This window comes from Peromyscus leucopus, chromosome 15, assembly GCF_004664715.2.
Source record: "Peromyscus leucopus breed LL Stock chromosome 15, UCI_PerLeu_2.1, whole genome shotgun sequence".
In the NCBI taxonomy this organism is placed as follows: Eukaryota; Metazoa; Chordata; class Mammalia; order Rodentia; family Cricetidae; genus Peromyscus; species Peromyscus leucopus.
In genome coordinates this window covers 28887891-28913145 of record NC_051076.1, presented here as the reverse complement: position 1 = coordinate 28913145, position 25255 = coordinate 28887891, and the positions used below count along the sequence as shown (strand labels likewise).

Genomic DNA, 25255 nt, shown 5'->3' with positions numbered 1-25255 from the left:
AAAATGGGCGGCGGGGGTGGGGGGGGGAATGACGGATGAACGGACACACTGTAACCTGTACCAGGGGGGCTTGAATCCAGTGTTGCTGCTGCAGCCACACACGGTACTGAGCTGGAAGACGCTCACCCGCTTCTGCGCTTCTGTGAGTCATATTTAAGCCAGCCACCCCTGGGCTGAAATGCCTTGGTCACTTTGTCACCCCTCCCTTCTCATTTCCTGAGTCTTGTAAAACTGACTGAACCCACAGAGCAATCTCGTGTCTCGTTTGGACAACACTGGAAGAAAGGACGTTTCCCTTTCTCTGCTCTCTCCACTTCCCTCTTCACAGCCACAGCCTGGCCTGGGACTTGATCTCAGGTTGCCAGGGCAGCTAAAGCATAACTTAGCCCTCCATGGATCTGCCTTACTACCATGGCCAGCTGACCAAGAGAGAGTGTGAAACCCTGCTCCTCAAGGGAGGGCTGGATGGCAACTTTCTGATAAGAGACAGCGAGTCCGTGCCAGGAGTCCTGTGCCTCTGTGTCTCGTGAGTAACCTTGTCTTCATGAGTTGAACCCTGATGGCAGCCATATACTCAGGGAGTCGTATCTCATTCTACTTTGCAATGCTAAAGAGCCAGGCATGGCCAGGAGAGGCTAGAAAGATGTGCCTACCCAGCTTTCTGCCTGCCTTTCCCTTCCAGTGGTGGATGCCACATGAGCAGACCGAGACAGTAGAAATGGGGATGGTGGAGAAGGAAAATGGGATGTCTCTATTTGATGTGGAGAAGGATAGGGTCCCTCTGTAATATTTCAGCCTGAAAGGCTGTTGGGCTGCATTCACTTGCAATATTTAAAGTGCTAATATTTCATACTTTGTCAGGTTGGTAAAGGACTTTATAAGCAGCATTTTTTTTTGTTTTCTTTTTATGCTTTTTGTGGCCATTCGAGGCAAGCAGACGTTATTATCATTTTTTAGACTAAGAAATAGAGAAACACAGAATCTTTTATCACGTCTGTTATAGACATTGAGGAGGACCTTCTTTTTTTTTTTTTTTTTTTTTTTTGGTTTTTCGAGACAGGGTTTCTCTGTGTAGCTTTGCGCCTTTCCTGGGACTCACTTGGTAGCCCAGGCTGGCCTCGAACTCACAGAGATCCGCCTGGCTCTGCCTCCCGAGTGCTGGGATTAAAGGCGTGCGCCACCACCGCCCGGCTGAGGAGGACCTTCTTAAGGGCCCTCTTGACGGGTGTTGTGATTGCTGCAATGGTGACTTCAGTTGGGGAAAGAGAGTGGGCTAAACTCTGAATTTGGTGTGAACAGGTAGGAAATCCTAGCAAGGAGCAGGATGGGGGGCAGTACATGGAAAAGCACTAAGAGGAAACGTCAGAGAGAAGGGAAATGCTATCTAAAAGGACCCCAGTATTTTAGCTGAGTAAAGGTCACTGTGATTAGAACACCATCTGAGGGATGGTGCCTGACGGAAGAATCTGATGAGATGCTAGGGGTGCTCAGATATTAGTGGAGCAGGATTCTTTGATAAAGCTGAATTGTGTAGGGAAATGCACAGGTGGGCCTAGGATGTTTAGGAGCTTGACTGAAGTCTGGGCGAACAAAGAACTGTCACTATAGGAAAGGGCTCTTGTGCTTCTTGGAGTTTTGGAGAAAGTTAAGAAGGCAAAAATGATTGTCATTACTAATTGTTACACAGAGATCTTTGTTTCTTTAAATGGTACCTAGACAAATGGGTGTGTGTGTGAGAGAGAGAGCATTAAGTCCATCTTAGCTTTTTAAGCTAAAAGTGATATTCAAGTGTGTGTTTGTTTTTGGTGTGTCCATCTGTGGTTTCATGTGTCAGAGGCGTAGTCCCTATGTATTGATGTTAAGAGATGGAAGAAAGGGAGACCATAGGTATTGGAACTATTACCCTCGGAAAGATCTTGGGGGACTCTGAGTTAGTTCTTCCTAAGTGGGAAGAAGAAGAAGAAGAAGAAGAAGAAGAAGAAGAAGAAGAAGAAGAAGAAGAAGAAGAAGAAGAAGAAGAAGACTGGCCCTTCTGCTGATGCCTGTTCTGGTTTACTGGCTTTCCATGTGATCTCTCCCTCTGCATGATGTCATCTGCCACTATGTGGTACAGCCAAGGGGGTCTTCACCAGAACTGGGGTCATACTGAGCAGATGAGTGGCAAGTGCTGGGATTTGGAACTTCAAACTGATAACGTGGAGAATAAGACCACTACCACAATTTGAGCTGAATTTAAAGCAAGCTTGATTTTTTTTTTATTGGGATATACCCAAGAGCTGGCTAGTGACTGCCTCCTAAGTCAGGTTAAAGAGAGCAGCCATTTTTTGAGCCCCTTTTAAGAAGAAAATTCATGAGTAGTTCTACAGAAGAGAGATGATAGGGCAATAAGGAAATAAAAAAAAACCCACCAAAACCTAAAACAAAACAAAACTATTGGGGGATTTATTAAGGCAACTCTATTTAGTTAAAAAGGTTTATTTTGGGGGTAACAGCCAGTAAAGGGGTTGGTTACAGGATCCAGGAGAGGTGAAGTGCAGTCCAGCAGTGTTCTCTGGAGAACTCTGCTTGGTCTACCATCTAGTATACAGGATCACAAGGCACCAAGAAAGCCAGCATATCCAGATCTCGGGCCTTAAGGGCTCCCGTCTAGGCCCCGCCTCAGGGGCAGGTTATAGGTAGGCCTGGCAGTTACAGGAAGCCTCACTAGGGGTGGTACTTCCAGGTCAAACCTGGAACAGCTACCCACGGCACAAAAATATCATGTGATCAGCATGATGATGGTGACCATGGTCACCATGATTGGGAAAAGTTCAGGGGAGGGTCAAGGAGGGTTGGGGAGGATCAGGGTATCCTTAAAAACAAGTCAAAGTCATGGGTTAGGAAATGTCAGGTTCCTGGAAACAGAGAGCAAGTCAGCTCCTACAGCAAGCAAAGACTTATCTTTAACAACGTAGCATGATCACTCTTGCCTTCAAACGGGAGTCCGGCAGGTTCCTCAAAAGTACTAAAATTAGCGTTACACCATTGCACCTCTGGATGGGAGATGGTGAGAGCTACTTATGGTGGGGTACATGGCAATAGACAAAAATACAAGGGACATCCTTGAGACTGGACAGATCTTGGCCAGTATCCCAAGGTACGTGGTCTACATTGAGATTCTCTTTCAACTTGACATTTATTCTCAGCTTCCCTGAGGTGTGTCAACCCAGTTCATATGTCCATTTAAAGCAAAGGTCACTTAGACTTGTTAAAAAAAAGACAAGTCAAATGAGAAAGGAATAAATGAATAGACATTTGCTGAGCACCTTCAGATATCAAGCGTCACCCTCCTTGCTGCCCAGGTCACGGAAGGACATCTCATGTCCTCACCCATGTTACAGAAGATCAGATGAGATGTCATGGGTGCTCAGACATAAAGTGTAAGTCAAATGACCCTAGTGACCTCATCATAGACTTGATGAAAGCTTATTATCACCATTATTTAAAGTCTCTCATAGGCCAAGCACTGTGCTAGGTCCTCAGCTGATGCCTTCAACACAGGCCAGAGCATAGTAGAGGAAATTAAGAAGTCAGTGGACCCTGTGGTGCATGCGATGGCTGTGATGATTAGAGCTTCATGGTGCACTGTGGGAGCTGATAGCAAAGAATGACCGATCCATTAGGAGCAGAAAGTCTCACGTTGATGCCGAGTCTTGGAGGATGAACAGAACAGAACCTTCTTTTACTCATTCAGCAAGCGTATACTGAATTTCTTTAGGTTCCAAGCATGGGCCTAAGCCCTGGAGCACTGTGACAAGTACTGGAGGAAATGTCCCTTTGCAAAGATCCTTGTAGTAACTAATGTCATCCCTATTTTAGGAGGGAAAAAACAACTGCTCTTGTTTGTTATTAGTTTTTGTTTCTTGAGACAGGGTTTCACAAAGTCCAGGCTGGCTTTGAATTCACAATGTAGCTCAGACTGCTCTCAAAATCACAGAAATTAACCGGTCTCCACCTCTTAAATGTTGTGACTACAAGTATGCACCATCCAACTGTTTATATAATATCCCACGTCTTGACTTTACTAATGTCCCCAGGGCCACTGAAATACATTCAGGGTAGTTACCTCAGAACTATGTTATAAAGTGCCCAAGCAGGGAACCTGAGCCTGGGCTGTGCTCTCATATCCAGAATCTCGACATCCCGCTTGCCAGAGACAAACCCCTTCTTTGCTGCACTATATAGACGTCTGAGCTGTTGCAGAGCCCACCGAGGAAAATATGAGGAGTTAGAGATAAATAAGGGAGGCCAGCCGTGGGGGACTCATGCTTGGGAACCTAGCAACTTGGATTGCTAACCTGGCCTATAGAGTGAGGCCCTGTCTCAAAATTCCAAAAAGTAAAAGGAAGGAAGGAAGGAAGGAAGAAAAGGAGGAAGGGAGGGAGGGAGGACCATTTAGCCAGGTGTGGTAATGTATGCCTGGAATCAATTTCAGCCCTTGAGACGGGGAGGCAAGAAGATCTGCAGTTCAAGGTCAGATTTGGCTACACAATAAGTTGAGGCTAGCCTGAGCTATATAACATCCTGCTTAAAAAAAATAAATAAAAGGAGGAAGAAGATGAGGAGGACAGGAGGAAATAATGAAAAGGGTGGAAAGCTTTAGAGAACCTACTTAGCAGCTTGACCGTACACACAAACAGGAAACCGCATCTGACCGCCCAAATACATGCGAGCTAGAAAACCTCCATGTGTGAAATGGCTGTGTAGTGTGACTTTGTGAAAGTGAGGAAATTGAAACCTTTGCAACCTACAGAGTCCAAATAGGGTAGATATTAGGGGGCGAAAAGGATTCGCTCATGGAAAGAATCCATCAAGGAAAGGGTAGACTTTCTGTAGCCATGGAGAGGCTTCAGGTGCTGTCTGCATTGAGGGGAATGGGACAATGACTTTCTGTCATCAAAGCTGCAACTTCCAGACTTTTGGAAAGAGTTCAGAAAGAAAAGCAATAAGCTGAACAGTCTATATTGTGCATAAGACATTTGCAAACGCCTTTCAGAAAAACCAAAGTGCTGGGTATAGTTGACTGGTAAAGAATTCGTCTAGCATGTACAAGGCTCTGAGCGCAATCATAGCACCAAAATACAATTACTACTACTAAAATAATTCTCACAATAAAATTTAAAGCTAGGCACAGTGATTCTTTCCCATGTTCCCAGTATGTAGGAGGTTGGGGTAGGAAGATTGTCATGAGTTTTGGGCCAGCCTGAGCTCCTCAGTGAGTTTTAGATCCGTCTGGAATATAGTGTAAGATCCTGTCATAAGGGCAAGGAAAAAAAAAAAAGAAAGAAAGGAGGTGGGGAGAGAGGCAAAAATGAAAGAGAGAAAAGAAAGAACACAAAGAGCCATCAACAAATATAAAAACAAAAACAAAAGCAGAAATCATTTCCCTCTACATTTAGAAGTCACTTTTCAGCACACACATCAGCAAACTTTGCCATGCACACATTGCAATTGTAACAAATGGCTCTCTATACATGATAATTTTTAGCTGGATTCTCTCTCTCTCTCTCTCTCTCTCTCTCTCTCTCTCTCTCTCTGTGTGTGTGTGTGTGTGTGTGTGTGTGTGTTTGCATGTTAGTATGGAGATGGTACACACATACATATGCATATGTGTGTATTTGTGGAGGCCAGAGGTCAATGTCAAGCATTTTCCTCAATTGCCCTCCATCTTACTTTTTGAGGCAGGATCTCTCAGTCATTGATCCTGGAGCTGACTGATTTGGCCAGACTAGCTTGCCAGACATCTTCAGTGAACCTCCTGTCTCCTCTTCCTCAATGCTGGGAATATAGGCACACCGCACTATGCTCGGCTTTCACATGGATCTGAACTGACTTCTCATGCTTGTGCAGAAGCACTTTACTGACTGGGCCACCTCCCCAGCCCAACAAAGCCGGCACTATGGTCCCCTCACGACTGAGTAGCATTTTGTGATTAGAATTATGATAATTTATATATAGTCAAACATCCAGGTTATTTCTCATTTTTATTTTGCATTTTATTTGTTGGATTAAATATAATTTGGAACAATTGTCAGTTCTGTACTTACACATTTGAAAATTTGCCTTTCATAAAAGTCTAGACATTTGAATTTTGTCATGCACATCAACAAATTAATACAGCACCAGCTTGCACTGACACACGTTCTAATCTAAATGATGGGACTCAAAACCTGACTTATTTATTACCTTGGCTTCTCCAGGGTTTCCCGACATGGCATGGAAAAATGTAGTTCACAATTGTTTGACATCATGGGGTCCTGTAATAGGTTCCATTTCCTTCCACTGACATTTCGAAGCTTGGTTAAGGAAAAAACTAAAAGGCTGACTACAAACGTGATTTTCCATGACATTGACTGGGACAAAATACTCATGAACAAACTGTACATGAATCAGTTGAGATCTACACATAGTGCTTCATGCTTCAGCAACAAGTGACCATTCCCAAGGCTAGCCCATGCTGCAGTGAAACAGTTCAAAATAAGTGAAGCCAAGAGGGTCTTTCCAAATGTTTTTTTTCCTCTTTGATTTTCTTTGTACTAAAGTTTCTTTTCTTCTGTGATATTTATTCTGCTGCTAAACCTATCTAGCATATTCTTCCTTTTGGACTCAGTAGACTTTTACTTAAGGAACTTTCATCTCACTGCTTTTTGTATCACCATTATCCGGACTTTAAATTTCCATTTTTCCTCCAGATTCTTAAACATCTGCAATAAAATTGTGTTATTATCCTTGTCTTCTCCTATTACCTGTCATTCCTGAGTCTATTTTTATTGATTAACTTTTTACTCCTGGTTTACTTCTTCTCATTGTTGATTTTATTTCCTGTATTTATTTGTACCTGGAAAATTTTGATTAGGTGCCAGACACAGTGAATTTTACCTTTCGGTGTCAACATTTAGTGTTCCCACAAATATTCTTGAACTTTGTACTAAGAGGCACTAAGTTATTTGGAAATGGTCTTATCTTTTGATGGTTTACTAGAACCAAGAATAGCTTTGGTTCCAGAGTGACTTCTGTTCTGTTCCCCACTGGGTAGAGGTGGGCTGTCTTTCTGAATAGCCCACTGATGGATATATAAGTTGTTCTCTGTTCCACAAATTCTAATTTGTCTTAATAAAACCCGGAGTCAAGTATCGGTGTAAATACTGAAAGATGAAAGTTAAAAGTAAAGGAGCCTGCCACTAAAGAGCCTTTTGACCTCTACTGAATCCTCAGACCAAAAAGGGAGGCTGCTCTTGTCTCTCCCACTGCCTCATATTCCTGTCTCCACCTCCCTAGTACTGGGATTAAAGGTGTGTGCCACCACTGCCCAGCCTCTATGGTTAACTAGTGGCTAGCTCTGCCCTCTGATCTGCAGTCAAGCTTTATTTGTCAGAACACAAAATCACCACAGCTCTCCCCTGTTCAATGAGGAAGAGAACTGCTTTCAGACCTTGAACTCTGGGTACCTTGGACTTTGCTTAGTTCCAGTTCCTCTTCGCATTAGGGGAACTGTTAGATGCCCCTACACTGAGTCACTACGGTCCTTGCCAGGCCACAGGAAACATGCCTTCCAGCCAAAACCAATGTAGCAGGGCTGCTTTTCCTTCCTTTCTCTGGGGGATCAGTGTCCTGAAATAGCCAGTGTTTAAAGGCTGCAATTCTGTGGACCCTTTCCCAGTTTTTTTTTTTGGGGGGGGGCTTTTGAGGAGAAGGGATCATAAATGAGGTCCCATTATTTCATGTTGGCTGGAAGCAGAAGTTATAATTGGTGTATTTTTAGTACTTACCACAAATACCTGTATTTATTTAAAAATATTGCTGTAGCCACAAGAAGGAGCCATCTTGTATTGAGCCTTCACTACGTGCCAGGGAGCAGGTTCACCATTTAGCACAACTATTTTAATCACAAGTTCAATAATATGACTTAGCAGAGAAAATGGAGAATTGGAGGCAGGGAGGTATGATTAGATTACCACCACAGTATGATGTTTTGATTTATAATAAAAAGTTGGATCTCTGTGGGGGTGATGAATGGCTTTTATATGTTAACAAAATGATTCCAAGATAGCCTGTAGCATGAATTGTTAGAAGGTCTTATTAATAAAACAAACCCAGGAGCCAGATATTAAGGTGAATGCTGGAAGATCAGAGAAACAGAACAAGCCACAGCCACCTCACCTTGCCAGTTCCTCAGCTGATCCTGTTTCCTCAGACTAGAAGCCTCTGAGTCCTCATCCAAATGGATCTCAGCTGAACTACTGCTCAAAAGCCTAAAAGCTTAACCAGGCTCTAGTTCCTGTTCCTCGTGCCTTATATACCTTTCTGCTTCCTGCCTTCACTTCCTGGGATTAAAGGCTCTTGTTACCATGCCTGGCTGTTTCCAGTGTGGCTTTGAACTCACAGAGATCCAGATGGATCTCTGCCTTTGGAATGCTAGGATTAAAGGTATGTGTGCCACCATTTTCTGGCCTCTATATCTATCTGGCAGCTGTTCTGTTCTCTGACCCCAGATAAGTTTAATAAGGTGCACAATATATTGGGGGAACCATATCACCACAATAGTCTCAGGATGGGGATTGGTTGCCAGAAAGACCTACGGTGGATAATCTCTGTTCCAACTTCCCAGGACAGGAGTACAGAGAAAAATAAAGGTTGAAGTTGCTGGGTGTGGTGGTGCACACCTTTAATCCTGGGACTTGGGAGACAGAGACAGGCAGATCTCTATCAGTTTGAAGCCAGCCTAGTCTACATAGTAAGTTACAGGTCATCCAGAGCTACATAGTAAGACACTGTCTCAAATAAACAAATAACGATTGTAGCAATTATAATACGGTTAAAAGTGTATATGAAGTACAAGGGGGAAAGAGAAGGAAATAGAGTGTGGAAAGTGACTAGTGGTTTGGGGACCTCTCTGAACATCTGAAATCTGACATTCAGATGAAATGGAGAAGGAAGTCTACCTGGTGTGTGAGGGAAAAAACTCACAGGTTCTGATTTGAGATCTTGTGGATGTGTTTCGAGCATAATTAGAAGGGTGGTATGTCTGGAGCATAGAAAAGGCCAAAAAGTGAAGTTTGATTTGTGGATTGTGTAGGTCCTTCGCTACTATAAGGCTTCTACTTTTATTAAAAAAATAGTAAGAATCAGGGAGGGTTTTCAATGTGGTTTGATATCTATCTATCTGTCTGTCCATCTATCCATCCATCCATCCACCTATCATCTATCTATCTATCTATCTATCTATCTATCTATCTATCTATCTATCTATCTATCTATCATCTCTCTATCTGTGCTTACTTATCTATCTACTTATGTTCTGGGTATGTGTACGTTCTGGGTATGTGCTCACTGTAACTCAGAATATCAGACTCCTGTGTATGTGTGTATGGGTGTGTGTTCTGCTTGTGTCTGTGGAATTTGTTTGTTTGTTTGTTTATTTATTTATTTATTTATTTATTTATTTATTCAGGGAGTCTTACACTCTAGCTAAGACTGACATCAAATTCATGGCAATACTCCTGCCTTGATCTTCCAAGTACCAGAATTCTAGGTTTACCAGCACCCTGAGCTCATGTTGTACTGTAGACAGAACTCAGGGCCTCAGACAAGCATTCCATCCACGGAGCTGGGTTTCCTTTGTTGATCTTACTAATATTTGCACTTCCTTGTTCTGGTTTTTACCTCTCCTTGCTTGGGGTTTGTCACCCACACTGTTTCTGGCCCTTCCCATCTCTCCTCTTCTCTAGCTTTCTTCCTTCTCCCAGCTCTGAGTTTCCACCTCTATATCTGATTGATAATTGTAAAATATTATTTAGGATGCTATGTGTGGAATAGACTGAAATGAGTTCCGTATTAACACAGCAAGGCCAGGGGAGACCCCTGAAAGAGTCTAAGTCATCAGAAGTTAGGAAAGTAACAATGGAAGTAATGTGATGTGGTTCAATCAACAAATGGCATTAAGGTACCCAGCCAACATCATATATTATAGGACATGAAGATGACTATGGTCCATCTGGACTTTATTATGAGAAAGAAATCTGGCATAATAATTGAGGCAAAATCATGGCTATTTTCTGAAATTTATATCAGATGAAAGCAAACTAGTATTGACTACATTACTGTAGAGAATTTTTTATTTATTTATTTATTTATTTATTTATTTATTTATTTATTTATTTATTTATTTATTCCAGAGCTGAGGACCGAACCCAGGGCCTTGCCCTTGCTAGGCAAGTGCTCTGAGCTAAATCCCCAACCCACAAAGAATTTTTTAAATGGATGCATATACACATACATATATAAAGAAAGCATTTTTGCTTGGTCATCTGTGAGTATTTAATCTAAAAAAGAAAATGCAAGTGTGAAACTGTAACTGTAAGTACAGTAATTTTTAATAAAATTGGAATAATTCATCTACACTCCAAGATATATTTGGATTTTATGCTAGTCAAAGACCCAAGTAAAATGAGGATGTGGGAATCAACACTATACATAGTTTATTCCTTTAGGGGGCTTGGTACAGACAGACATTTCTTCCAGAGATGGGACATTGGGTTTGTGTTATGGCCTTGGCAAGGGAAAGTAGTGCTTCTGATGAGTCTCAGCCAAAGGTAGACATGTATACAAACAATATACACAAAAATAGAAGAAGGGTATTCAGTCAAACAAACAAACAAATAAAATAAATGAAAGCATACCTTTGCTGTCCAAATACTGAATGTCAAAAGGTTGGTGAGAAAAATTATGATTACTCAGGGTTTAGTTCTTTTCATATGTTTAATTGTCTTGTTTTTGAGTTTCTATAAAGATTGGAACAGTAAGGAAATGCCTGGAATCTAGAAGGCTCCCATCAAGATCACTAGAGGGTTATGCAACAAAACCTGTAACTTGTCCCTCCCTCCCTCCCTCCCTCCCTCCCTCCTCCTCCCTCCCTCCCTCCCTCCCTCCCTCCCTTCCTTCCTTCTCTCCCTCCTCCCTCTCTCCTTCCTCTTTCTTTCTTTTTTTCTTTCTTTCTTCTGTAACTTGCTTTCAATACAAAAATATTAATCCCTGTAAAATTCAATATATTCATTGTTGAATGATATTTTGTTTGTATTCTAACAAATGAAGCTTGCCTGCAGATCAGAGGGCAGAGCTAGCTGCTACTTAACCATAGAGGCCAGGCAGTGGTGGCACACATCTTTAATCCCAGCACTTGGGAGGCTCAAGCCTTTGATCCCAGCACTAGGGAGGTGGAGACAGGAATATAAGGCAGGTGGAGACAAGATCTTGCCAGCCCATTCAGTCTGAGGATTCATAGAGACAGGGTCGCCCCATTCAGTCTGAGATTTCATAGAGGTTAGAAGTTTCTGGTAGCTGGCTGCTCTGCTTCTCTGAACTTTCAAGTTACTACCCCGATATTTGACTACAGATTTTTATTGTTAAGATTAATTAGATTTATGCCTCAGTTCATGGAAGGTCTTCCCAAAGTTGAAGAAGATATGGTAGGATTATTAAAGATGAATAAGCAAGAAAGTTTTGGGGGGTCCTGCACTGCCATTTCACAGACAGGTAAAAGACCTTTTCACTGGCTGACAGTCTACTCAATAGCTGAAAATCTACACAAAGGCAAATTCTCAGAGGACATTGAAGCCACTGATGCACCCCTCCTCTTCCTCCCTCTTCTCAGCACTCCTGCCTTCCTTGACCTTCCCTCCCTCCATCCCTTCTTCTGTCCGCCTTAGCGTTGGTCTTAAAATTTGCATTTGAATAAAGCCATTTTCTTTCATTTTTTTCATAATTAAAAGGGACATATTAGGTTTATGGAGTTTTAATCATTTTGAAGGATGTTTCTCTCTCTCTCTCTCTCTCTCTCTCTCTCTCTCTCTCTCTCTCTCTCTCTGTGTGTGTGTGTGTGTGTGTGTGTGTGTGTGTGTGTGTGTGTATGTGTGTGTGTGTGTGTTTCGAGGGGGTGGGATGTGTAGACATTTATGAAGCACATGGAAGCCTGAGGTTGGTGTAGGGAATCCTCAGGAATTGCTCTTTCACCTTATTCTCAGAGGTGGATTCTCTCAGTCGAACCCAGAGCTGACAGATAAAGCTAGTTTTAATGAAGGGACTGCTGCACTGTTGGGTGCAGATCACACCCGGACCCCTGTTTCCAACATTAAAGGCACGTGCCACCATGCCTTGCCCTATTAAGTATTTTAAATGAACTAAATGTGTAGGATCACCAATCTTTACTTTTTTTTTTTTTTTTTTTTTTTTTTTTTGCTTTGTTTTGTTTTGGTTTTGATTTTTCAAGACAGGGTTTCTCTTGATTAAGCAAGAGAGATAGAGAGACAAGGTGGCAGAATCTGAATCAGGCAAAAACAGAAACAAGTGGCTCATCAGGAGAAAAAAGGGGAAGCCCATGCCAGGGCAAGCTGGTAAGTTCTGATTGACTATGTTGGTCACAGTGTAGCCAAATAAGGAATGTTGGTGTCTGGACCTTGGTGGTCAGTCTCAGGAATGGGGAAGTGGCCAAATAAGGGAATCCAGGGGCTTAGCACAAGAAAGCAGATGGGAAGGGCAGTCTGCCAGCACCATGTTTGGGCTTGCTAGAGCCCTTCACTTACCAGCCACCTGGCTCTGGGGATCTCCTGGGTGTACCTTCTAAGGCTGAAAAGACAGGAAGTCAGCCACAACCACTCGGCATTTCATGGGTTTCTGGGGATCCGAACTCCGGTCCTCACACTTGCATGGCCAGTGATTTAATCACGGATCCATCTTCCTAAACCCCTATTTTGTACTTATTGTAATAATTAAATTTAATCACAGGAGAAATAACCATGTAATTTATTACTGTATGCTTTCACTTGGCTTTATATTCATGAATTTTTAATATTTTATTTTACCTTAAAGATGCACTTTTTTTTTTAGTGTTTGAGTTTTTGCCTGCACATGTATATGTGCACCAGGAATGTGCCTGGTGCCCACAGAAAACAGAAAAGATCAGATTCCCTGAACCTGAACAACATATGATTGTGAGTTATATTGTGTGCTGGGAACTGAACCTGGGTCCTCTGTAAGAGCATCAACTGCTCTTAACTGTCGGGCCATCTCTCTCTTTTAAGCCCTCTTTTAAGTCTTTTTGTTTTTCAAGATAGATTTTTCTCTGTGTAACAGCCCTGGCTGTCCTGGAACTCATTCTGTAGACCAGGCTAGCCTCAAACTCACAGAGATCCACCTGCCTCTACCTCCTGAGTGCTGGGATTAAAGGCACGTGCCACCACGCCTTGCCCTATTAAGTATTTTAAATGAACTAAATGTGTAGGATCACCAATCTTTCCTTTTTTTTTTTTTTTTTTTTTTTTGCTTTGTTTTGTTTTGGTTTTGATTTTTCAAGACAGGGTTTCTCTAAATCTTTACTTCTTAATAAATGATAAAATGTTGGCATTATCTGCTTTGTTTCAATATTGCTATCTCATAGAATACACATTTTCTAATTTTACTGAATTTTATCAGATTGTTCTCAAAGATATTATACCCAGCAGTAATTGGTAAATTCTTCCAGCTCTGCCAGTCTCGGGCGAGATGAGACCTCTCTGTTGCTTACTATGCATTGCTCTAGTTGGTAACGAAATGAACCATCTTTCCTGTGTTTACTGACAGACACTTCTTTTGTCTTAGTATCCTCATTATACATTAGTGCTGTGATTGACTTCTCCCAGTCTCTGGACATTTTCACTTTGTTAACAGTGTATTTTGATAAATAGAAGCTTTAATTAAACAAACAAACAAACACATTACTCTGTTTTGTAGCTTGAAATTTTTACAATTGAAAAAAAAGTTTTTTTTCTTTTTTACTTTGAGGTTATTAAGATGTTCATTTGTAGTTATTTCTCCAAAGTTTATTTATTTTTTCCAAAATGGAGTTGTTAGAGTATGGAGCAGAGATCCAAGTTTATGTGTTTCCACATGGAAATGATGCTACTTGTGGTCTCTTCCCTCACTAATCTGCTATGGCAGAGCTGTCTATCAAGCCATCACACACACACACACACACACACACGCACACGCACACGCACACGCACACGCACGTGCACAGGGGTACACTTGAGCCAGTCTGTGCTGTTAATGCCTTTCTCTTTGGAACCAGATCATCAGCTTTGTAAGAAGCCTTAGAGCTGTGGAGACAGGACCTTCCTCCAGACACATATACTCCAAACTTTCGCTTCTCTAAAACTGGCCTGGCTATTCTAAGCTTAGACTCTGTGTGTGCGGAGGAATGACATGATCTGACTCACAGTTTATAAAAGGACCACACAGGCTCTTGAGTAGTGATGTCAGAGAATGACTGGAGCTGTGTCTTTGAAACGGGAAAATAGGAACTTGCTTTGGAGAGCCAAATACACAGCTTTGTCTACAGTGACGATGGCAGAGTATTTGAGTTTCAGGCTTTGATGTGTGCAAGCTTGGCAGTGATACAAGCCTGGCAGTGATAGGTGTGGCAGCGATAGGTGTGGCACTATATGGGAAGGGACACTGGTGAGCTCGTGTTAGAAGGCTAGGGTTCTCCCCTGAGTGCTCCCATCTTCTCCCATTTCTCACTGTGATTACTTCACTGAGACGATGGGAACAATGAGGAGAGAGCAGGACTCTCTCTCTACTCTAAGGAAAGCAGAATGTTGTTCCACAGGGAAACAAAAATCACGGTACATTGTCTAGGTAGACTGTAAACAGTATTTATAATGTCATGGTAATGCTAACACTTAATTTACCTAAAAATTATGTGATTGCCGAGAAGAGAGAGCAGAGACAGGAAGAAGAGGCAGAAGTACACAAAAGATAAGCCCTCATTTACAAAACAAAATATACTAGATAATGTCTAAAAAGGAGAAGGAAGTTAACAGAAGTCTGTGTATGCGATTCTGAAACAAGGCAAGCACAAAGAGAAACTAAGCAGGTTTCACTGGCCGAGGAGCAGTGCCCAGTGATGGGATGGAAAACTAGACAGGGACGTTTGCAACATTTGGTAATGAATTTTACACTTGACCTTTTAAACTGCATGCATATATTACTCTGACAAAAATAAAATGCAATTGGAAAGTAAAACCTATAAAGTCTCTCACCTCAAAAAAAAGTCTTTCTCCCTCCACTCAACAGTTGAGAGCACTGGCCACCGTAGGCACCAGTCAGGCATGTGGTGCACAGACGTACACACAAGCGAAACACACATACACATAATTTTTTTTTAAAAAGGGAGAGAATGGGTTTAAGAAGAAAGGACAAGAAAGAAAATTGTGCCTGAGGAACACAGGAAAATAATTGATTCCCTGGAACCATTAAGAATTTGAGTGAGTCGGGCAGGAGGCAGAGGCAGGTAGATCTCGGAGTTCTAGGCCAGCCTGGTCTACAGAGCAAGTTCTAGGACAGAGAGACCCTGTCTTGAAAAAAACAAATAAGCAAACAAAAAGGAGTTTGAGTGAAGCTTGTAGATGAATTTCTAAACGGTCTTATTAAATAAGAAACACGGAGCCAAATATAGGGGTGAAAGCCTTAGAGATCAGGGGAATAGTGATAGCCACCAACTTTACCTCTCCAGCTCTGCAGCTACCAAAAAGGGGCTACTTCCTGTCTAACCTGTGCCTTTATTGCCTTGCTGTTCTGCCCTCTCATTAGCTCTTAGCCCAGCTACCTCACTTCCTTGTCATTGCCTATCTGTACAGACCTCCAGATCTCTATGGTTAGTACTGGAATTAAAGGCATGTGTCACCAGTTTGGCTGTTCCCTAGTGTGTCCTTGAACACACACACAGAGATCCTGCCTGCCAAGTGATCAGATTAAGGGTGTGTGCTACCACTGCGTGACTTTTGTGTTAATGGCTTGCTGTTACCTCTGATCTCCAGGCAAACTTTATTTATTAACATACAAATAAAATACCATCACATTTCAGCACAAATAAACTATCACCACAGAAGCTGGTCATGATGGCACATGACTTTAATCTCAGAATTTGTGGAGCAGAGATGGGGGGATCTCTGTTGAGTTCTGGGCCAGCTTGGTCTACACCACTATTAACCTCAAATATTTTACATTGGTATATTGATACAAATTTAAAGTTATTTTTGTTATACTATATATATGTTTCTATTCTTGTTTAAGGTATTGTGCTTATGCAGCTTATTTTAAAATGCAATGTATAGTTAAGAAATGCAGATTATTTGTCATCTATAATCAAACTTGTAGTCATGTTAGGTATGTTTTCAAGATCATACAAATATATATTTTAGATAGATAGGTGATTGTCAAACACGTCAAAGGCCTACAAAATATGGCATTTAAAATGTTTAATAACCTAAGGCTTTTCATGACAATGAGACAAATCTGCCCAATGTTTTGTCTTGATTGCTGACAGTATGCTGTGCAAATTGGACAAGCAGGACACACAGGAAAAAGACTGCTGAACTTTGCCAAAATAAGGCAGGATAGTCCTTCAAAATTCCTGCTTCATAGAAAAGTCTACCAGACATTCTGCAGGACACACAGGAAAGTGACTGCTGAACTTTGCCAAGACTAGGTGGGACAGTCCTTTAAAATTCCTGCTTCATAGAAGAGTCTGCCAGATAGTCTAGGCCTATAGACTGAAGATGAATGCCCCAACATTATAGAGGAACCTTGAGCGACTGTCCAGGTAGCCAGATGACTGTCATTTCTATAGTTTTGGAAGTGACTTACACTGCCCTTCCTATTTATTCAGGTAGTATTATATCCTTCTGAAGTCTTTGATGAAGTTGAAGACTAGATAGTTATAGTTACAGTTTTCCATAATTCTGATAGAAGGTACATTAGCTACAAATTTGGATTCACCAAGATAGGATAAATAATGGAGTATTTTTTCTGGATTTGCCAAATACAAATGGACTGGATATTGTAAATGTAATTCTTACTTGATAATTGTTCTTTTTGTATATAGTGTTACTATGTTGAAGTTACCTTTCCTTTTTATTTAGACAAAAGGGGGGAAATGTAAAATATTTTAACTAGGTAAAGATGTGTTACATTTGTTTATGCTGTGGAATATCATTTTAATTGTGTAAAGGTGTGTTACATTTGTTTATGCTGCATTTGTTTAATGAATGATGTGAGGGTTGTTACATTTGTTTGTGCTGTATTTGTTTAACTATGTAAAGATGTGTTGCATTTTTTCACCTTGCCTGCCTAAGGCACCTGATTGGTCTAATAAAAAGCTGAACAGCCAATAACTAGGCAGAAGAGGGATAGGTGGGGCTGGCGGGCTCAAGGAGAAGAGAGAGGAGAGGAGAATAAGGGAGAAAGAGAGGGAGATGCCCAGGGCCAGAAGCCAGGCAGCTTCCGGTCAGCCAGACACAAGAAGCAGTGAAAGTAAGATCTACAGAAGGAAACAAAGGTTAGAAAGCCCTGAGACAAAAGCATAGTTGAAGAGAAACAGGTTAAGTTACGAGAGCCAGTGGGACAAGCACAAGATAAGGCCAAGCTTTCATAACTAATAAGAAGTCTCTGTGTCATGATTTGGAAGCTGGTTGGTGGCCCAAAAGAAAAAGCCTGGTACAAGACAGAAATAGCGTATTGATTAAAATCTCAAGATCTGAACTGTAATTTCTACTGACACATATTATTTTCATACTACATAAACCAAAGAAATCATAAAATTGAAGTTTGTAAGTCAAACCATTGAATTAGGCTATACTTCCTTAACATTCACATAAATCATACATACATACATACATACATACATACATACATATGTATATCACCTGAGTATTAGAGGAAATGATGATAATGATGGGTAAGTAATCTAAGCAGGATAAATGTATTAGTTCGTTTTCTACTGCAGTAACAAATACCATGACCAAAAGCAACTTAGGGAGAAAATGGTTTATTTGGCTTACATGTCCAGATCTCACTCCATCATTGAGGGAATTCAGGGCGTGAACCCAAGCATGGAAGGAAGGTGCTTACTGACTTGCTCCTTAGGCTCACATTCAGCTACCTTTTTTTTTTTAACCACAACATCTGATATATTCATGCATAGTGAATTCTCATGGGATATGGAAAAACAATGGTTATTAGAGATGAATGTGTATGCGCGCGTGGGCGTGTGTGTGTGTGTGTGTGTGTGTGTGTGTGCATGCATGCGTAATAATGATGCATGCATGACTCTAAAATAGCCTACCTTCCCCCTCCTCTAGGGAATCACAGTGAAATGACCTTCTCCTACAGTGGTAAATACTAGAAGAAGTTACTTTGTAATGATAGTTTAAATATTGAGACAAAAATCATTCTTTTTTTTTTTTTTGGTTTTTCGAGACAGGGTTTCTCTGTGTAGCTTTGTGCCTTTCCTGGAGCTCACTTGGTAGCCCAGGCTGGCCTTGAACTCACAGAGATCCGCCTGGCTCTGCCTCCCGAGTGCTGGGATTAAAGGCGTGCGCCACCACCGCCCGGCCAAAAATCATTCTTGTAATAAAAGAATACACCCTTGGAACTTTAAAGAATTTTTATAAAATATATATCAGCGTAAGTCAGAGAAATAAAAATGTTATGGAGTTCAAGACTCCTGGGAAAAGACCACAGGCTTGATCTGGATTATAATTAGTTCCATTCATTAAAATGGCTAGCAGGATAACAATTTCTGAGCCAAACTTGAGACTGCCGTGAGAAAGGGGAGTGAGGGAAGGGTTTTAAAGGTGAAACCACAGGAAGACCTTGAGTTCTATACAAGCAGGTTATAGAAGCCAAAACAATCAGTTAGTCACATCAGAACAAGATGGTCACTGAGGCTATACGTTTTGAGGTGGGGGTCACTGTGTCAGGGTTACTGGGAACTCACCTTCCAGGGACCTGCAATAGAGAGACAACTGGTCAGCACCAAGATGGATGACCACCCTAAGTGAGTTTCTTTTGTCGTCACAGAAGGAATAATAATGTTTCTCCGTTGTGTTTTTAAACCACCTTCAGCTGTCTTTTTTATACTCGATAGGACCTTTGCCCAGGGATGGCACAGCTCGTAGTGGGTCTGCCCTCCTACATCGATCACGAATCAAGAAAAGGCCCCACAGACTTTCATACAGGCCAGTCTGATAAAAGCATTCTCTCAACTGAGGTTTCCTCTTTTCAGATGACCCTAGTTTGTGTTCAGGTGACAAAAAATTAACCAGAACAATCAAGGAAGGAGAGTTGAAAGCATGTAGGTGAAAACAATGAAGAGGAGAAATTGATGGATTGGAAAGTCCATGGGTCAAGGAATTGTGGACTCAGTGAGGTAGAGAAAGAGATGAGATATGATAGAAGAACAGGTTGTGTGGAATTCTGGTTCTGAAATAGTTGTACTTCCTCACAAAGGTCAAGTTGTAAGCAAGGACCCTCAATTCTTTCCCCTCATCCTCTTGGCTAGAGTTCACACTCCATCATCTCCAAGAGGTTCTGTGTTTCAAAACTCCCCTTTCTTTCAAATTGAGATGAGAGAGTCTGGTAATGGTCAGTTTTTCTTGGGATCTAAGACCGAAAAACACATTGTGTCTAAACTATAAAGACAGCCACTATGGAGATTTGTATATAAGAACATTATGATTCACAGAGTCATTTTCCCATAGGTTTAAAAAGTTTGTCTACACCTACCGAATCTTCAGAGAGAAACATGGATATTACAAGATACAGGTAAGAGGACATAAGGACTGCCACACAACCACTGTGGGAATTAGGGAAAAGCTGGGGTCAGCTCCTGAAACTTTGATGTGGCCACACGGAGGATTTCAAAAACAGGAGTGCCATCTCAAGTTTGATAAGCAGTGAGCTTGACTTTTCTCTGAGAGAAAGAGGCCAGTACTAGAGTTGAGCTCCACATTTCAGTAACCCTGGCTGTTCCTCCAGACTGTGGAGGCAGCCACGCCTGCTCCTGTGAAGGTCAAACACATGGACCTGGACTCCACTGGCAACTGTTGTAATACTCACATCCGAAGCATGGGAGCGGGAAGGGCAGGTGGGCGGAAGCTCCAGGGGTCCAAAGCCAAGCATGTCCACAGCTGCCGGAAAACAGAACAGGCGCCATTAAATAGCTGGAAGCTTCAGGGTCTCCTTTAGTGTTTCTGGTTTCCTGTGCACTCAGCAGAGAAATCTCTCTGCTTCTTTTGAATTTAGTTATACTCTTTAAGAAGTAAGTATAACAAATGTAATGGAATTCTTAATTACCAACATAAGATCTTAAAATACATTCTGAAAAACATCTTCAATATGCTCACGTAACTGTGAATATCCAAAAGAGATTAGAACCTACAACGATCCCTAAAATACTAAAGCATCTATTTTTTCTTTTGCTGTGGAGGACATCCTTGAGGCAATTGGTAAAATTTGAATTTGTTTCAAAATTCAAACAAGAAAAAAAAATTCAAACAAGATTAGTAACTAGTACTTCATGAAAGTTAATTTTCTCATTTTAGTCATTATAACATGATTGTGCAATGTCTTTGCCTTTTGGGCTACTGAAGTACTTAGAATTAAAGAAATATCATGCCTTCAACTTAACTCCTCAAATGTTTTTGAATATTTCTTTGAGGCTATAATATAATTGTATCATGGTCGCTGCCCTTTCCTCCCTTCAGGCCGTCTTACACACACACACACACACACACACACACACACACACACACACCTCTAAATACATAAATATAACCTATTCAGACTGCATAATGTCACTTGTACCCATAAACTTTCACTAACATGGCTGCCTAAACACGACTTGAACATGGCTGACACCAACAGACATGCGGATGTGGACAGAGGAAAGCTCATGGGGCCTCAACCCAACTTAAAGAAACACAGGCAGCTAAAGGATGCCGAGAGTGGGAGAAATGGTCCTCTGCGGGAAAATCACACCGAACTGGCTATTGAATACCAAATGGTCAGCCCTGAAAACAATTTTTTTAAAAGGATATACATATGCAAACTGGTCATGGTGGCTCATTCCCATAATCCTAGCACTTAGGAGGTAGAAGCAGGAGGTTCAGAAGTTCAAGGTCATCCTCACCTATGTAGTGCACTTGAGGCCAGCTTGGGCTACTTGAAACCTTGTTTCAAAAATAGAACAAAATACATATCTATATGCATATATATGTATATATGTATGTATATATAAATATGTATATGTATATATAAATATATATAAGCTTACACATTTTAGAGAGAATAAGAAAGCAAACAAATATTAATATATATAACATACATGGAGAATTTATGGGAATTTTACTTTTACTATTTTTCCAATTTGTGTGTGTCTGTCTGAAATTACCTCGAAATAAAATGCCTTCTATAAAGCAGACTCTTTCTAAATCCATTTTTTCCTTTTTTCTTGTATGCATTGGGGAATTCTGGATAGTCCCCCCAGAACCTGTTTTGTCCCTTTTGTTCATCTTTATGAACAAAACGGGGAGCTCTCTATATGGCACATAACTCAGATCCAGAGAAGCATTTGGCTGAGGAAGGCTTTGCATTTACAGACCTGCAGCAGGTGATGCTTCAAGCTGAAGCAACCCTGTTAAAGAAACGCCCGCCGAAGCACTCACATCTCTACCCTGGAGGTTAAGCGTGCAGTTCAGCAAACCACCTTCCAGCCATATCTGTTGGCCGATGCTAGGGCTATAGGAACCACCATGGTGATGACCAAGAAAACCACATTCAAAAGAGCAGGGGAAGAAAACTCTTTGTTTTCAAATTCCTTCTGTAAAGTTATATCAGAAAAGAGGATTTTTCTTTTCTTTATAGTTGCTAACTGGAAAACAAGTCCCCGATTTCACTAAGCCACGTTGACATCCTTTTCTCAGTATAAAATGGGACTTGTTTCTCTTATCTGCGCCCTGTGGAGAGTCCACACGCATCTTACAGGTCAATTATTTTGCATTTCCTCTCATGAGTCCCCTAACTTATCGAAGGCCGGCAGCCCGACAGCCCCGACAGGGAACCCCAACGGAGCTACAGTAAGAACCACCCCAGAGAAATTGCCACAGTTGGGGCTCACTTAATACAGTGACTGAGGATCTTTAAAGTAGAAGTTCCCTTTAAAAAGAGTAGCTGGGCCACAAGGTTCCTCTCCAGAATGAGGAACCTCTGCGACAGGCAGTGGGTGAGAACCCTGGGCCTGTGTGGCTAGCCTCGTACTTTCCGCTCTTCGACTCTCAGAAGCAGCCCTAAAAACCACTGTTGCAAGAAGTGTCGCGGTTTGCCCACAGTTGCGCAATGAAGAGTGACCGTTTTTAATGTCTTTGCAGACGGCGGAAGGCGTTCCAAGACAGATCTTTCCAAACCTAGAAGAATTAGTCTCCAAATATGAGAAGCCGGGCCAAGGACTGGTGGTTCACCTTTCAAAGCCAATAATGAGAAACAGCTTCTGCCAGAGAGGGAGAAGAGCGAAGTCAGAGCCGAATGTTTACGGTAAGAGCCCCGACAAAGGGTCAGAAGGGACCCTGAATCCGACATCCACCCCGGGGTCTACTCTGCAGAGTGGCCATGGAGGACTTGTTCTAGGACATTACTCTAAAGAGCTTCATCCCGATAGGTGCAATTTCTACCGTACTGAGACACAGCATCTTCTAGCCCCTGCGTGTGGCCAAGACACACAGCCGCCTGTTCTAGGACAGCTAGGAAGGAGAGGAAAAGTCCTGAGTGAAAAGCTGACTTGGAGTTCATTCTGTGACCACGTGCAGTCCACTCACGGGAATAAATGCACATATGAACAGGTTTTCACTGGAAAAAAACAATCATGTCAAATCACCCACCAAGGCTTATCCTGTTACCCTTTGTTCCATCTTTGGCAAACATTCATTTATGAAATGATCAGGGACAAATTATTTCATATATAATCCCTAAAGATATGAAGCCATTGAGACGCATGGGTGTCAGTATGTGTGAGAAAAGTCTATTCACAGAACTCTCAGATCACATTACAAGCTTACCCTCACCTTCATCATCTGCCCATTGCAGAATACTTTGAAAGAACCTAGTATCTGCTCGTTTTGGTGAATTTTGAGTTAAACACAGACGCACACAGACACTCAGAGACGTTTATGGTCCCACCCAGCTTCTCATGATGAAATATGTGGTTTTATTCTGTGTGGGAGGGATTGTAGCTATCTGTGGTTGGCCATGGTGATGACAGCAGATCGGCTAACTAGGCGAAATGATGAGAGGGTACGAGTTCTCAGGGAGCCCAGAAGCATCCGTATCCATGCTATTCTGTCCGAGCAAAGTCGCCCTTTAAGCTGCCATGGTAAGCTTCCCATTTCTCTACAAAGATGAGGAGTGGGATTTTAATGATTAAGATAAAACCTGCCCCCTGCTGTTGTTTATACCGATTATCACCATTCAGGGGATTGTGTGGCCATTACAATCTGATCATTTTCTGTAGGTCCAGCCACAGGTATAGACCCACTGCTCTTTTCCACCAAAATTTATGGAATTAGGAAGTATAAAAACACTCAAGAAATAGCCCAGTTGGTAAAGTGTTTGCCTTGCTTGTGGGAGGCCCTGACTTAGATCCCTAGAAAGGATGGTTTTGAAAATCTGGACATGGTGGCACGTGCTTGTAATACCAATGCTGAAGAGGCAGAGACAGGTAGACCCATGGGGCTCCCTGACCATCGAATCTGGTGAGCCCCAAGCCAGAGGAAGACCCTAATAAGGTAGATAGAACCTGAAGAACAACACATAAGGCTAACCTCTGGCCACACACACACACAGGCACCCATGTGCACACGCACCTGCATACATGCATACAAGTGTGCAAATACACTTACACACAATGCGTTAAGGGGAAGAAAGCACCAATGTGTCCAAGTCAGATGCTTGTGCAAACCAAGATGAGTTGCTGGGGGTGGCTGGGGGTGGTAATAGTGTTGTCTAAGCTGTAATAAAATGCCACCAAATCCCTAGAAGAGAAAGGGCTTGGGAGAGGTCTTTCCCAAGAACTGGACATGGGTCTGACCACCCCAATTTTCCAAGCGTGGTCAGACCCGGTAGAGTGTGCTCCAGGTACTTAGCTACCAAAGGGAAAAATGCCTTCCCATTGCGCGAGTTCTTCCTTCCCTTCCTCTTGCCTCCTTAGAACAAGAGTTACTCTGAGGAAGGCATGGGATTGCCACTGGTGAAGGCAGACATTGAATACTAGAGACTAGGGCTCTACTTATCAAAAACAAAACAAAACAAAAAAAATTTAGCCAAGAAAGTTCCTATGTCACTGCAGCCTTGGAAGAAGTCTCTTTGATGTGGCATTGGCACTGCTTTGTGCCTGGTGTTCCCTTGAGTCGGGCTGGCTGGTGGGACGTCTGGGTGCGGCATCTCATGGCTGTCCTTTGCTTTCCCCCAGAGAACACTGACAAGGACTATGTGGATATCTTGCCTTGAGGACAAGGACATGGGACAAAAACAAGCTAGACGAGAGATGGCTGGGCTCTCAGTGTCCATCTAAATCGCCAATTTCTAGCAGGTCTCTGAGACCCTCCTGATCTGGGTAGTGGGATCTTCTCTACTACAACCTTGGAGAAGTCACTTTCTGCATGCCTGCCTTCTGGCACACTCACAAGAAGCTACAAAGCCACCACTCACCTGTCACTCTCCTGTCTTGGAATTGGACAGCCAGAATCCAGTCTTCTGACTGGTCAGAGGCACCGCCACTGGACCCCGGTTGATGGCATCTAAGGACAATTGGAAGGACAGCTTCATAGAGAGGAGAGAATACTCGGCAGTCTGTGACTTTGGACAACACACCCTCTCTAGTGTGGTTGAGTGGTTGATACACACTAACCTGGACCCTCTCTTGAGCCTGGTTGTCCCAGGTGGAGCTGGGGTCTGAGCAGAGGAATCAAGGTCTAAGAATACTGAAGAAGCAAACATGTCCTCCACCTGTGCAGGTCTTGGTCCTGATGAGGGCTGTGACCCATCCATGTTTCCTTTCCCTTCAGTTTGAGCTAGTCCCTTCTTTTCTTTCTAAGGCTGGCTTTCTGCCAGACATTCCTATGGCCACAGTTTTTCCTAATTCTACATATGCAGCAATCACTTTACCAGCTCTGCCTTCTGATAAACATGATAAAAATATTTATTTTATTATTATTTTTGGTTAGCATACAGAGAAATGGGTTTCATTTCAATCTTTTTGTACCCTATAAATCATTATACTCTGGGGTTTTTGTTTGTTGTTGTCTCTCTCTCTCTCTCTCTCTCTCTCTCTCTTTTTTTCTGAGACAGAATC

The 25255-nt window shown here is 42.1% G+C and overlaps 1 protein-coding gene across 1 annotated transcript; it reads left to right on the top strand.

Annotated features, from left to right (window-relative positions):
* The first annotated feature begins 226 nt into the window (after positions 1-226).
* Sh2d1b (SH2 domain containing 1B) lies at positions 227-25255 on the top strand. The gene is made up of 4 exons (XM_028864341.2): positions 227-526; positions 19614-19677; positions 22281-22443; positions 24374-25255. The coding sequence occupies exons 1-4, from the start codon at positions 393-395 to the stop codon at positions 24409-24411; spliced, it is 399 nt and encodes a 132-aa protein (XP_028720174.1). The 5' UTR covers positions 227-392; the 3' UTR covers positions 24412-25255.

Coding starts and splice junctions, on each gene's coding strand:
- Sh2d1b (XM_028864341.2), top strand. CDS start 393: ATGGATCTGCCTTACTACCATGGCCAGCTGACCAAGAGAGAGTGTGAA. Junction 19,678..22,280: donor ATGGATATTACAAGATACAG/GTAAGAGGACAT, acceptor ATGTCTTTGCAG/ACGGCGGAAGGCGTTCCAAG. Junction 22,444..24,373: donor GTCAGAGCCGAATGTTTACG/GTAAGAGCCCCG, acceptor GCTTTCCCCCAG/AGAACACTGACAAGGACTAT.